The sequence below is a fragment of the Mustela nivalis genome, assembly GCF_964662115.1.
Source record: "Mustela nivalis genome assembly, chromosome: 7".
Lineage (NCBI taxonomy): Eukaryota > Metazoa > Chordata > Mammalia > Carnivora > Mustelidae > Mustela > Mustela nivalis.
Genome location: NC_139026.1, coordinates 23,472,879 through 23,486,678, shown reverse-complemented (window position 1 = coordinate 23,486,678; position 13,800 = coordinate 23,472,879). Strand labels below are relative to the sequence as shown.

Sequence of the window (13,800 nt, the reverse complement as noted above, 5' to 3'; positions counted from 1 at the left end):
CCGCTGAGCTGGTAGCCCCATGTGGGGCTCCTTCTTAGGACCCTGGGATGGTGACCAGAGCCCAAGGCAGAGGCTTAACTGACTGATCCACCCAGGCGCCCCCTGCGCCCCCGCCCAGTGTACTTGATTCTTAAACTGGTTGTCAGATTTTCCTAATTTTAATTTTGATTTGATTTGGTAAGCTTTTTTTTTTTTTTTTTTTTTTTTGAAACTTAACTCATTTTGAGCACAGGCCTGGGAGTCAGAAGGTTGGGATCTGGTCCCTGATACTACAGTTTATTCTGACCTTGGTCAGTAAAGTTTGGTTTCTTAAACTGTGAAATGGAGATACTCATAATACCCTAGGTGGTAAAGGTGTTGTGATTAAATGAGATTGTTTCAAATGCTTAGAACAATGCCTGACACACACACATATTAATGATCATTATTATCATTAAGTAGCCGAAATGGAAAACGAATATAGTCTGAATTTGTAATCGTAAGTTTTTGCTTTTGCTATTCGCGGGCTTTCTGCACAAAACCTCTCTCTTCTCTCATACAGCAGTGCGGGTGAAGAGGGCAAACAAGCCGCCAGAGCGTGGTTTCTTTCCGGACCGGGTTCTTTCCCCTTTTGCCCTCTAGGGGCCGCTGTGTTTTCCCGAAAGCGCGCTGGAAGCCTGGTTGCCCGGTGACGGTCGCCAGGCAACCGCGTGTCCACACACTTAAAGCCGGTCGGGGTCTCTTCAATATGGCGGCGCTAGACAGCTCCTCGACCTCTCCCGTCACCCTGTCTCCCACATCCTTGTCCCCAACGGGGCCGCCGCCGACCCCGCCCCCCACCTCGAACGCACTCTCGAAGTCGCCCCTGGAGTCGAAGGACAGCTCTCCGAGCCCAGTGCCGCGCTCCGCCTGCCTCGAGAACTCCTTGCCCCTTGCCGTGTTTTATGGGCCGCTGGACGCTAAAAACCCGCTCCTGGCCTCCTGCGAGAGGGAAATCCGGGAATTACTAGGCTTTATGAAGAGAAAGAAGGCGTTAGCGATCACGGGGGAACAGAAGCATGAATTCCACCGGCTTTGGTAAGCAGAGGCAGGGCGCTGGGGAGGGCGCCGGCCCGAGACGGGCAACTCTTGGGGCCTGAGGAGATGCGCTCGAGGATGCCCACGGTGATGCCAGAGCGGGGTCAGAGTTGCGGACCTGGAGATAAAAACAGAGTTTTGGAAGTGGAGACTCATCGCTCTTAACGATCCTCAATTCCCAGTAAATGGTACATCTTGGCTTCCTGCTCGGGTCAAAAGAAAAACACAGAAGTGTTTCCTAACTCACCATTCCTTCTGAGTGTTCGCCAGTCGCGACGCTACCCCATGCCGATACATTTTTGACTCACTCAGGGGTTTCACAAGTTTCCATGTTGTGGGTAGAATTTTGTATATGAGGAAAAAGAGATAACTTTAAGGTAGCTTAGGTTCTTGAAAAAGTTAGTTCTGAATGCCGTGAACATGAGCACTTTAATTCCCTTTTATACTTTAATTCCTTTTTATATTGTTATTAGGGTCACAGTGTTTTTTGTTTTTTTGTTTTTACTGATTTTGTACTCATTTTGCATATATGTTTGCCTTTTTGGGAGTTGTATCCCTACGTTACTACAAACTACCTGTTTTTAAGGTTCTTTCCTGATGATGTTACCATCTTTCTTTCGCAGTCAAAATACCTCGCAGAACAAACAGTTAAAAGTGTAGACAAATGTCAAAGAATACCAGCACAGTGAATAATTTCAACTTTTATTTCTCATTCATGCGTTTAATATGATGAAATAGTTTTAACGTACATTTGTTATTCATTAATGCATTTAACTATTTATTGAACACCTACTATATATCAGGTACCATTCTAGGAACTAGGAAAATATGAAATTAATGGAAGATAGAACAATTTGTACCTTCATGGAGCATATGTTTTTGGTTGCTACAGACAGCTACTAAACAAGTACAGAAATAATTTTACAGGGAAAGAAATGTTAGGGAGAATATTAGAGCAGAGTGTGGGGATAGAAGATATGGTATAGTGTTGAAATTTAAAATGAGGGGGCTGGGAGCATGGTTAGGTTAAGTCAGGAAAAGTGGCCTTTGAGAAAGATGAGAAGGAGCTATAGTAGCAACTGAGGAAGATTTCTTTTTCTTTTTCTTTCTTTTTTTTTTTTTTTTCTAAGATTTTATTTATTTATTTGACAGACAGAGATCACAAGTAGGCAGAGAGGCAGGCAGACAGAGAGGGGGAAGCAGGCTCCCTGATAAGCAGAGAGCCGGATGCAGGGGTCATGACCTGAGCCGAAAGCAGAGGGTTAACCCACTGAACCACCCAGGTGCCCCTAATGAAGATTTCTGTAGGAAGAACTGGCCACAAGTGAAAAATGGCAAGTGTGAGGCTCCTGGGATCGGATTGAGACTGTGGGAAGAATGGGTTTCTGGTAGGAAAGAGGCAGATCAAGAGTTATAGTTTTCTTTTTTTAAAACATATTTTTTTATTTTTAAGTAATCTCTACACCCAATGTGGGGCTCAAACCCAGAATCCCAAGGTCAAGAGTCACATGCTCCTCTCACTGAGCCAGCCAGGCATCCTGGGAGTTTAGTTTTAGATATGTTCAGATTGAAATGTAATTCAACACCCAGGCAGAACTATTACATAGGTAGTTGGTCATTTGGATCTCGAGGTACAGGAGATATACATTTGCAACTCATCAGCATATTATTGATATTTAAATCATGACACTCAGAATTGCTAAGGGGGTGTGTGTAGATGAAGAAAAGGAGGCGCCAAGGACTGAACTCCTGGGCATGCCAACATTGACAAGTAGAGGAGATAAGAAAGTGGCATGACTAAGAAGGAGTGGCTGGGAGGTAGGAGGAAAAGGGTAAGTGTGTCCTGTGATGGCAGTGGTAGAGAATTAGGTAGAGAAACCGTTTCCAATTAGGAAGGAATGATCTAACAGTGGCAAATCCTGCTGATGGGCCAGGTAGAATGAGAACCAAGAACTGACCAAGGAAAGTGCATTACTAAGCTATGTGTATTTATATTTAAAACACTTCTGCGCTTGTGCCTTAGATAGCATTTTATCTTCCCGTTTCCACCACCAGCCTTGTAGTTCAAACCACCAGATTGTGCTTTCCCCACAGCCTCTGGATTCTCAAATCTATCCTTCACTTTACAGTCAGGGTAACCTTTATAAATCAACCACCCACTCTCCTATCTCAAGACTTTCTATCACATCCCATCGCTGTTAGAATAAATTTAAGACTCCTTCTGTCCTCCAGGGTCTGAGCATCTGGCCCTGGCTGCCTCTTCCATCTCAGCCCATCCCTCACTTCTCTCTCAGGACTTTCCAGGCAGACAGATCCTATTTTTTTCATCCCAGGGACTTTGCTGCTGCCTTAGTCTGAAATGTTCTATCCTCAGCTTTTCAAATATCTGGCTCCTTCTTTTCTTTCAGGTCTTAGCTCAGTTCTTACCTCTGTAGAGAGGCCTTTCCTATTTAAACATGGGTTCAAACACCCATTTATATTTTTTATTTATTTGTTTTCTTGCATATTATCCATTTCCCCCATTAGAATGGAAGCTCACTGCTGACTTTGGATAATGCACCTCTTTTTCATTTTTCTATCTTTAGCAACTAGCTTGGTGGTTGGGATAGAGAGAACTAACTTCTTTCTTTCTTTGAAGATTTTTATTTCTGTATTTGAGAGAGAGAAAGAGACAGCATGAGCAGGGGATAGGAGGCAGAGAGAGATGGAAAAGCAGACTCCCCACAGGAAGCCTAATCTGGGGCTGGATCATGACCTGAGCTGAAGGCAACCGCTTAACTGACTGAGCCACCCAGGCTCCCCTAGAGTAAACTTTCAATGAGTATTTGGTATTGAAAGAATTCAAGGATTATTATCCTTGTGTTTCAATAATTGTTTATGTTATATATGGGAAAGTAGACCTGGGCCAGTTGGTCATTAGAGTATCTGTTTCTTCTTTAAAGAGACTGTAAGAGAATTACAAACCTTAATGATTGACATGGACCTTAGCAATCTAACCTCTCACAAAATTTAGATATTTATTTATTTGCACAACAACTTTTATTGAATGCCTACTGTGTGCCCAGCATTGCATTAGCCATAGGTTATATGGTCATGAAAAATAGGTAGGGAATCTGTGCTCATGGAGTTTATAAGCTTTCAGTGAGTCATTAAGTCAATATACAAACAGCAAGTGCAATGAGGGAAGAAGCTACTGAGCACTTACAGGTGCCAGGTATTGTACTAGGTGTTGGAGATCCAGCAGTGAACCAGACACAGATCCCTGCCTTCTTGGTGCTTATATTCTAGAGGAGGAGGTATGCAATAAACATATTAAATAAGTTCATTTTATGGTAACCTAGAAAGTGATAAATGCTAGGGAGAAAACTAAAGAGAGGCAGGGTTATGGAGTGGGAGATAGGAGACTGCAATTTTCAGTAATACGGTCAGAGTAGATGACACCTGAGCAGAGGCTTCAAGAGAACACAGCATGGAGGTGAACGGTGAGGGAGGTGACATTAAGCTGAGATTAGAAGGATATCAGGCAAGGAGAGAGGATAAACAGAGGGAATAAGCATGTGGGAAGATCTTGGCAGGAAAGAGCCAGAGACTTGGGAGGAATGTATGGAAGGCCATTCATTAAGCATAGCTTAGTGAGTGTGGGTGCAGGGCTATGAGGTGAGATTAGAGACATAGGTAGGGCTATGGAAGGTTTTAGAGGCCTTTTACAGAGTTTGCCTTTATTCCAAATGCAATGGGAAAAAACTGGATAGTTTTGGGCAAGGGATTAGCCTTATTTAATATTATATGTATGTATTTATGTAATCTTGTCCAAATGGAGTAAGAATGACAATGTGGAAACCAGTTAAGAATACAAGAGGTAGGGGGCACCTGGGTGGCTCAGTGGGTTAAAGCCTTTGCCTTCGGCTCAGGTCATGATCCTGGGGTCCTGGGATTGAGCCCCACATCGGGCTCTCTGCTCCGTGTGGGGAGCCTGATTCCCCCTCTCTCTGCCTGCCTCTCTGTCTACGTATGATCTCTGTCAAATAAATAAATGAAATCTTAAAAAAAAAAAAGAATATAAGAGGTAGGATTTGCTTTTATAACATATTTGAGAGATCATTATTTTTTAAAATCAAAATTTTTTTTATAACTGTGGGAACTTACATAAGCATAAAAATTTAAAATATAGTTTGATCATACTGGCAATGTTATTAAACTCAGAATTTGACAGATTTTTTTTTTAAAGGTATGCTTTTGTTATAACCACATGAGATTTAGATGTTGTTTATATAGGTAAGATTTTCTATTTTAGAGAATTCTAACTATCCAGTGGCAGCTGTAATAAGTCAGCAATCCGAAGGGTATTAACATTCTCTTAAATGATGCACATTATATAGTGTTTGTTGTATTTTCTTGTTTAATCATTATGTAAGTCATTCCCAGTGAGCAGTCTTAACTTGAACTTAAAGTTCACTTAAAAAAATTTTGCTTATTATATAAGCTTGATTGATTTAACAAAGCTGGCATTTTTCTTTTATGAGTAATAAACATAGTCATCATTATCTCATCTTTAAGGTTTGAAAATATTAAGTCTTTCATCTACACAATTTAAGAATTCTAACAAGGCTTGCTGACTTCTTGGGATTCATTATATTTATTCTAATACTGTGACATTTCATGAAACAGAAATGAAAGTGAAAAGGTTAAAAAAAAATGAAAAACCTAAACTAAAAAACCTTTTCCTTTTAAAATTTCTACGGCTATATTTACCATAACTTTTTTGGGCATGGTTATTTACTACTTGGTTATGTGTATATTTTCATTTCCCAAAATATTACTAATAAGTCAAAGAAGGCAAGAATATCCTTTCTCCCTACCCCTCCCTTGTAACTCAACATCATTTAATTATTTGAATGCATTAATTGACATGTTTCTGTTGAGGTTGTTCTGATAATATCCCAACATATACATCATAAGTTCTAGAGCCATCTTCAGTCCCTAAGTTTTCATTCCTACCTGTATTAGTCAATTTGGGCTATTAGTTTCTAATTAGTAATTATAAATTAGTCAGTTTGGGCTGCCATAACAAAACACCATAGTCTGGATGATTTAAACAACAGATACTTATTTTCTCATAGTTCTGGAGATTAGAAGGCCCAGATCAAGGATTTGCAGTGTCAGTTTCTGGTGATAGCACACTTCCTGGCTTGCAGAAGAGCACTGGGGCTTCACATAGCTTTTCCTCTGACCAAGTACAAAGAGAGAGAGAGCAAACTATCTGGAATTTTTCTGAGATGCGCATTAATGCCATCAAAGTAGGGCCCCACCCTTATGACCTCATTTAACCTTAATTATTTCCTGAGAGTACCCTTTTCTGAATATAGCCACACTCAAATTCAACATAAGAATTTTGAAAAGACACACTCATTCAGTACATAATACTGCCCACATATAGAAATTTATGAGATAGGCTTGGACAACTGTTGAGCAGAAATTTGGATTTTTCGTAGAGGCATTTATAATTTCTGAGAGAGGGGAAAGGAGTAAATATTAACTAAATGAATGAACAAAATGAGCAGTGATCTGCTACCCTTTGAAACTAACTAGAAACCATTTTGAGAATATTGTATGTTTTATTTTTGTTTACTTGGTGGAAAGAAATAGAACCCTAAAGGACTGACTTGATAGTGAAATCCCTGGACTCTTTAAAGAAAAAAATAATATAAAAACAAGGAATTTTTTCCTAGTAATTTATGTATTCATTTTTTTCAACAAATAATTATTGAGTACATATGTATACTAGATACTCACTATTCTTGAGGTTGGGCAATGAATAACATAGTCAAAATCCTTGCCCTCAGGTAGTTACATTCCAGAAGACAGGCAGGCACAGTAATATACTAGTTAAGATCGTGGATGAACTGGCCTCAATTTCATTAACTATATACCTGGGATATTGAGACTACCTATCTCAAGGTTGTTGTGGAAATGAAATGAAAACAAAATTGCATGGGGGAAAAAGACCCAGAATAGCCAATGCAATATTAGAGGAGAACAAATTTGGAAGACTGACTTCAAGAGTTCCTCTAAAGATACAGTAATCAAGACAGAGTGGTATCAGTGAAAGAATGAACACATACATCATTTGGACAGAACAGAGAGCCCAGAAACAGACCCACATAAATGTAATCAACTGATTTTGACAGAGGAGCAAAGACAATACAATGGAGCAAAGATAATCTTAACAAATGGTGCTGGGACAAATGGACATCCACATGCAAGAAATGAATCTCAGCACAGACCTTACACCCTTCACAAAATTTACCTCAAAATGGATCACAAACCTAAATGTAAAATTCTATGGAATTCCTAAAAGAGAACATAGGAGAAATCTAGATGTCTTTGGGTTTGATAATGATATTTTTGATGTAACATTGAAGCCACAGTCCATGAAAAAAGAGTTGATAAGCAGGACTTCATGAAAATAAAAAATTTCTGCATTGTGAAAGACAACATCAAGAAAATGAAAAGACAGGGACGCCTGGGTGGCTCAGTTGGTTAAGCAGCTGCCTTCGGCTCAGGTCATGATCCCAGCGTCCTGGGATCGAGTCCCACATCGGGCTCCTTGCTGAGCGGGGAGCCTGCTTCTCCCTCTGCCTCTGCCTGCCATTCTGTCTGCCTGTGCTCGCTCTCTCCCCCTCTCTCTCTCTGATAAATAAATAAAATCTTTAAAAAAAATAAATTAATTAATTAAAAAAAGAAAATGAAAAGACAAGCCACAGACTGAAGAAAATATTTGCCAAAGACATATCTGATAAAGGGCCATTATCCAAAATATACAAAGAACTCTTAAAACTCAACAATAAGAAAACAAACAACTTGATTTTAAAAATGGATCAGAGAACTTAACATAAACCTCATCAAAGAAGATAATACAAGTGGCAAATAAACATATGAAAAGATGGTCCCCAAAAATATATCATTAGGAAAATGAAAATTAAAACAATGAGATACCATTATATACCTATTAGAATGGCCAAAATCCAGAGCACCAACATCACCAATGAAGGGAGGATGTGGAACAACAGGGACTCCCCATTCATTGCTGGTGGGATACAAAATGCTACAGCCAATTTAGGAAGACAGTTTGGTGGTTTCTTAAAAAACCAGGCATACCTTTTTTTTTTTTTTTAAAGAGTTTTATTTGTTTTTTTAAAGATTTTATTTTTTTATCTGTCAGAGAGAGTGCGAGCCAGCGCATAAGCAGGGGGAGTGGCAGGCAGAGGGAGAAGCAGGCTCCCTGATGAGTAGGGAGCCTGATGTGGGACTCCAGCCCAAGACCCTGGGATCATGGCCTGAACTGAAAGCAGGCGCTTGCTTAATTGACTGAGCCACCCAGGCATCCCAACTAAGCATACTCTTACCATACAATCCAGCAATCATGCATTTTGGTATTTATCTGAAGGAGTTGAAAACTTACGTCCATACAAAAATCTGCACATGGATGTTGATAGCAGCTTTACTCTAGTTGCCACAACTTGAAACAAACAGGATACCCTTCAGTAAGTGAATGGATAAATAAAATGTGATTTATCTAGACAAGGAAATATTACTCAGCATTAAGAATAAAGGAGCTATCAAGCCATGAAAAAACATGGAGGAATGTTAAATTCATATTACTAAGTGAAAAGAGCCAGTTTGAAAAGGCTACATGCTAAATGATTCTAACTATATCGCATTTTGAAAAAGGTAAAATTATGGGGATAATAAAAAGCTCAGTGGTTGCCTGGGGTTAAGGGAGAGATTGGGATGCATAGGCAGAACACAGATTTTTAGAGCAGTGAAACTACTCCCTGTGATAACATAATGATGGATTCCCATCATTATACATTTTTCCAGACCCACTTGGTATGTAACACTAAGAGTAAACCCTAAATTAAACTAGATACTGGGTGATAATGATGTGTCAATGTAGGTTCATGAGTTGTAACAAATAAACCGCTCTGGTGGGGAATGATTGTTGATAAGGGTGGAGTGGGGGGGGCTGGGCATTTGGGTGGGGCATGCAGTATGTGGGGAATCTCCATACCCTTTGCTCAATTTTCTGTGAACCTAAAATTACTCTAAAAAGTAAGATCTGTTTTAAAAATTGCATATAAAGAGCTTTGATCAGGGGTGCCTGGGTGGCTTAGTTAATATCTGCCTTTGGCTCAGGTCATGGTCCCTGGGTCCTGGGATTGAGCAAGGCTCCCTGCTCATGGGGGAATGACTGGGGGAGTCTGCTTTTCCCTCTCCCTCTGCCCCTCCCCTTGCTTGTGCTCTCCTGTTCACACCCTCTCTCAAATGAATAAATAAAATCTTAAAAAGATAGTTTTGGTCAGTGTTTGGCATAAAGGAAGCAATAATTTTCACTATATTTAGTAATAATTAGCCATTGACAGTAAGGCACATTGGAAAGACAGCACAAAGTAAGTTTTTAGGGATTGTTTGCTAATTAACTGAGGTTTCTTGCTGACTTTGAAGATATAATTTTATTTTATGATTCTTACAGCGCCACCTCTTTGTTTAATATCTGGACCAAATATGCCCCCCGGCTGCCAGCTGCTTATTACAATGAAAAGCTTCTGAAGGTTGGAGATAGCCTTTGTGAAATGAAAGTAAGTGCCTCTGGAGTAAAAAGGGCCTAAATGAAACTTTCTTGGCTAATTATTATTATTTGGTTTGACACCATTCCTATTTTACGTGATTTGATTTTTTTCCTAAGAAAAATATGAACGAATGTTATAAATTTTAATGAGGCACAGTAATCAAAAGAGTGTTTATTTTTTAATTTTGTAGTTGAGATTCTCCAGAGATGAGAGATTCCTGAACAGATAGACAACTGGCTGGGGTCGGGCAGGCGCACAGCCCCTGGTTAACATAGGGTGTGGTAGGTGCCCAACAGGAAATGCTGAGTCATCATGTTCCTACCTCATACAAAGGAGACCAGACACTACTTCCTGTTGTTTTTCACATGGCTGACCTTGCCCAGTGACAACTTTCATGGGTTCCTGGCCTTGCTGCTTTGTTGTCTGGTTCCCAGCACCCTGTTTTAATTACTTTCAACTTCTTAATGTTTTGCTATATGTAATTAGAGCAGACATTCCTTACATGTCCTGTTTCTTGCTTAGTATTGTATTCCGAACTGAGCTTGTGCCCAATTTCTAGATAACAGTGCCCAGGTCTGATTGCTGTGGACTTGTAGATTTGCTTTAGTAAGACTACACCATAGCTGGGTTTTCAGTTAATGATAATGTAAGTTTTTCCTTTAAGCTCTGGCATAGGCCCAAATTATTCCAAGTTAAATATGAATGTTTGACACATCTAGAATCCTTGGAAAGAGTTTTTTTTTTTAATCCAAAGGATTTTTAGGCCATTTTCAATGTTTTCTTGATTTACAGTTTTTCAGCTTCGTTTTCCTCCTCCATTTCTATTTTCTGGACTTGAATTTATTTTTCTTTTCTTTTTTTTTTAGTGGGGAGAGGTTTGAGAGGCAAGTTTACCAAATGGAGGATGAGCTGTGGAGGAAATTTCAAATGTAGATGTTCTATTGTCTGCTGCCAAAATTAGAGCATCAGCTTAGCTTCATGTAATTGGACCGTAGTTCTTAGAAATTTAAAAATAAAAACTACAGATTAAAAAAAAGTTTCTCTATAGGAAAACTATTGAAAACAAAAAAAAACTCTTGGACAAGATCCACCTTGTGAGTTATATTCATGTGAAGTGGAATAACTGTTTTGACAAGTATTAGAAGAGTGTCCTCTCTGTTTTTATACTTCTCAGTATAGGAGGCGGGTGATACACAGCACAGTTGGGTGGTGTTTGTGGAGTATTCAGGTGGGTGGAGCGGATATTGGTGGAGGGAGGAGGGAAGAACATGTTAGAAATTGATAAAGCAAGTTCATGCCGGGTAGTGGCTAAAGATTCAGAATATTTCAGATAGAAAGGCCCAGATAGGATATTTTAAAATTTACTTAAAGGAACAAAGAAAACATTTTAAATCTACTTTTCATTGGTGAGGAAGTGGGTTGATAGAGGTATTTAGAATCCTGAAAATGAACTAGAGTTGTTTCTTGATTCTAGAATCTCTTTAGTTTTATTTAATTCCAGTTAAGTTCGCTTTGTTGGAACAGTCTTGTTTTGAACCTAGATGTAAATTCATTGTATGAACCAAGTTAGAAAGGAAAAGATTCAGACTCCATTAGTGAAAAGTAACAAAAAAGTCAATAGAAACAGAAACAAAAGTTTGACTGTGGATGCCTCCCAAGGGCCTGGATAACCCTATAGGCAGTAGACATGGAGAGTAGTTGCTTTCCCTGGAGACAGTTGTAGGGGAGGAAGCTGTCGAAGGGGTGCAGTTGACTCATATCCGCAGCCCTGCTCGCCTCCCCTGTCCTGAAGCTCCAGGTCAGCTGTGCCCTGTGCGCTGCAGAGATGAGGCCTGATTTTGAAATGGAAACATAACCACGAATTAGGACTAATAGGAGTCCTAACTAACAATAGCTCAGGCTTTTTTAGTTTGTCCTGATGCAGCTTCCGAGACTGATGACAGATAAAAGAGAGCCTTCCCTATCCTCTCCCTTCCTGCCTTCGTTCTTTCTCTCTCTCCTTCCTTCCTCCTCTTCTCCCTCCTTTTCTTTTCTCCTTCCCTTCCTCCCTTCCTCTCCCCTCTCTCCCCCTTTCTTTCTTTTTTGGAACTGAGGAGGTATCGGAGAAGCAAGGCTGGTTATGCAACTCATCTGCCTCTCTTGAGTAGGTGGATTACTATGACATGGTGATGATGAATTTTTTGGATTTTGAGTATATATAGGTATTACCACACACACCCTGGTGAATATTCTCATTATTATGTCATCATTATTCACACCCTGGTGGATATTCTCGTCCTTGAGGTCGTGATGGTCTCGTCTCACAATAGGCTTATTGGGAGGAGGATTAATGCAATAATGCACATGAAGCACCCAGTGCAGTGTCTTCACATAATATGTGTTTAGAGATGCTAGTGATAATGGTAGTTACGATGTAATGGTGTTAGTAAAAGAGTGTTACAGTAATAATCAACATTGATACTATTAAGAATAATTTGAATATTACCAAATTTTAATAATGATAAGCAAAGTCATACTTTGAAACTTTCATCAAGTCCTCTTTTATTTCAGGAATACAAACTGGCACTTTTACAGTGCTATGGAAGGTATCTTCAGCAGTTCACTATCAACTTTGATGAGAATAAAGCAGATGTGAATCAGTTCAAAACTGCTTTTTTCCCAAAAGGCTTTGGAGATAAGACTGCCGCACATACAGTAAGATGAAAGCAGTAGCTGTTTTAGCTACAATTTATGATTAGCCGTGCAACGTATTCTTCAGTTGACAGCTTCTAAATGTCTTTCATTTGCTTAGCATGGCATTTGCTTGTGTGCTCTAAGTTGCTTAATGTTTTCAGTGATGGATAAGAAAATGTACTTAATAAACTTAGAAAAGATGTTTTGGAGATTGTGTCATAATAAGCACTCATTCCTCCAGCAGACATCTATTATTGTTATGATAACTAATATTTGTAGAGTGCTTTTAGTTTATGAAATGCTTTGGAAAATATATCTGATCCTCAATAACTTTATGAGCTAGAAACTGTTGTTACCCTTATTTTACAAAAGAGAGAAAGAAACCTGATGGCACAGTTAGTTAACTAGTGGCTCAGAGAATCAAGCATAGATCTTTTAATACAAAAAAATGGGATGCATTATTTCTAATACACCAGTATTATTATTATGTTAATTGCTACCATTCATTCACTGCTCGAGGGGTTGTGAGCGGTTGTCAGGAGCTATCTTCTTCAGTAAGCATTATATGAGCGGTCTTGTAGCTTCATTACAATCCTAGAAGGCGGATATGGTCATGCCTCTTTTACGGATGAGGAAACAGAGGCTAAGAACCCTAGCCCCTTAAAGCAATGGGCAATGTTGGTGTTTGAACCTAATCAGTCTGATTCCAAAGCAATGTTATTCCAAACTTAGTGACTATTCAAGCCTTCGGAAACAGCATATGGTTTACTAGCAGAAGATTCCAAGGCGTGTTTGGGGCACATTGAGTGGTTCAGTTTGGCTGTACCATAAGTACATGAATCAGAATACTGGGCAATATAAATTGGCATCCCATTGGGAAGAGTACTGAATGAAAAGCTTAGGAGTTTAGACTTTTAAGTCCCCTCCTATGCCACCCTGGTCCATGGCCCCATCTTTTTTTCTCGTACTGTTACATGTTTCTGCTTCCACCCAGCCTCTCTGGCTTAGTACGAGTGCACTGTGAGCTCCTTCTGGAAAGCTTGTCTCTGAGATATCTGTGTGGCTCATCCATCCCTTCCCTCAGGTCTCTTGCACTTCATGCTTTATTTTTCTTTATACTACTTATTATTACCATATACATTTTTATTTGTTTATGTTTTTATTGCCTGTCTCCCCTTCTAGAATATGAGCTTTGTGAAGACAGGCACTGCTCTAGTCTCTAACCTCTGGTGCCTAGAACAGTGAATCAGTTCCAAACTGCCTTTTTGCCAAAAGTCTTTGGAGACCAAACTGCTGCACATACAGTAGGATGAAAGCAGTAGCTATTTTAGCTACAATTTATTGTTAGCTGTGCAATGTATTCCTTAGTTGACAGCTTCTAAATGTCTTTCATTTGCTTAGTATGGCATTTGCTTGTGTGCTCTAAGTTGCTTAATAAATG

At 39.6% G+C, this 13,800-nt stretch overlaps 1 protein-coding gene across 6 annotated transcripts in view; it reads left to right on the top strand.

The window, feature by feature from the left end:
• The first annotated feature begins 690 nt into the window (after positions 1-690).
• CFAP54 (cilia and flagella associated protein 54) overlaps positions 691-13,800 on the top strand; it is a 311,472-nt gene continuing 298,362 nt past the window's right edge. For 5 of the 6 annotated variants that reach the window (XM_082739253.1, XM_082739250.1, XM_082739251.1 and 2 more), the window contains exons 1-3: positions 693-1,056; positions 9,590-9,695; positions 12,237-12,380. In XM_082739253.1, the coding sequence (XP_082595379.1) occupies positions 728-1,056; positions 9,590-9,695; positions 12,237-12,380 (579 nt within the window). In that variant the 5' untranslated portion in view covers positions 693-727. Of the gene's footprint in view, positions 1,057-9,589; positions 9,696-12,236; positions 12,381-13,800 lie in introns of all 6 variants that reach the window. The other variant, XM_082739254.1, reaches the window with a different exon arrangement.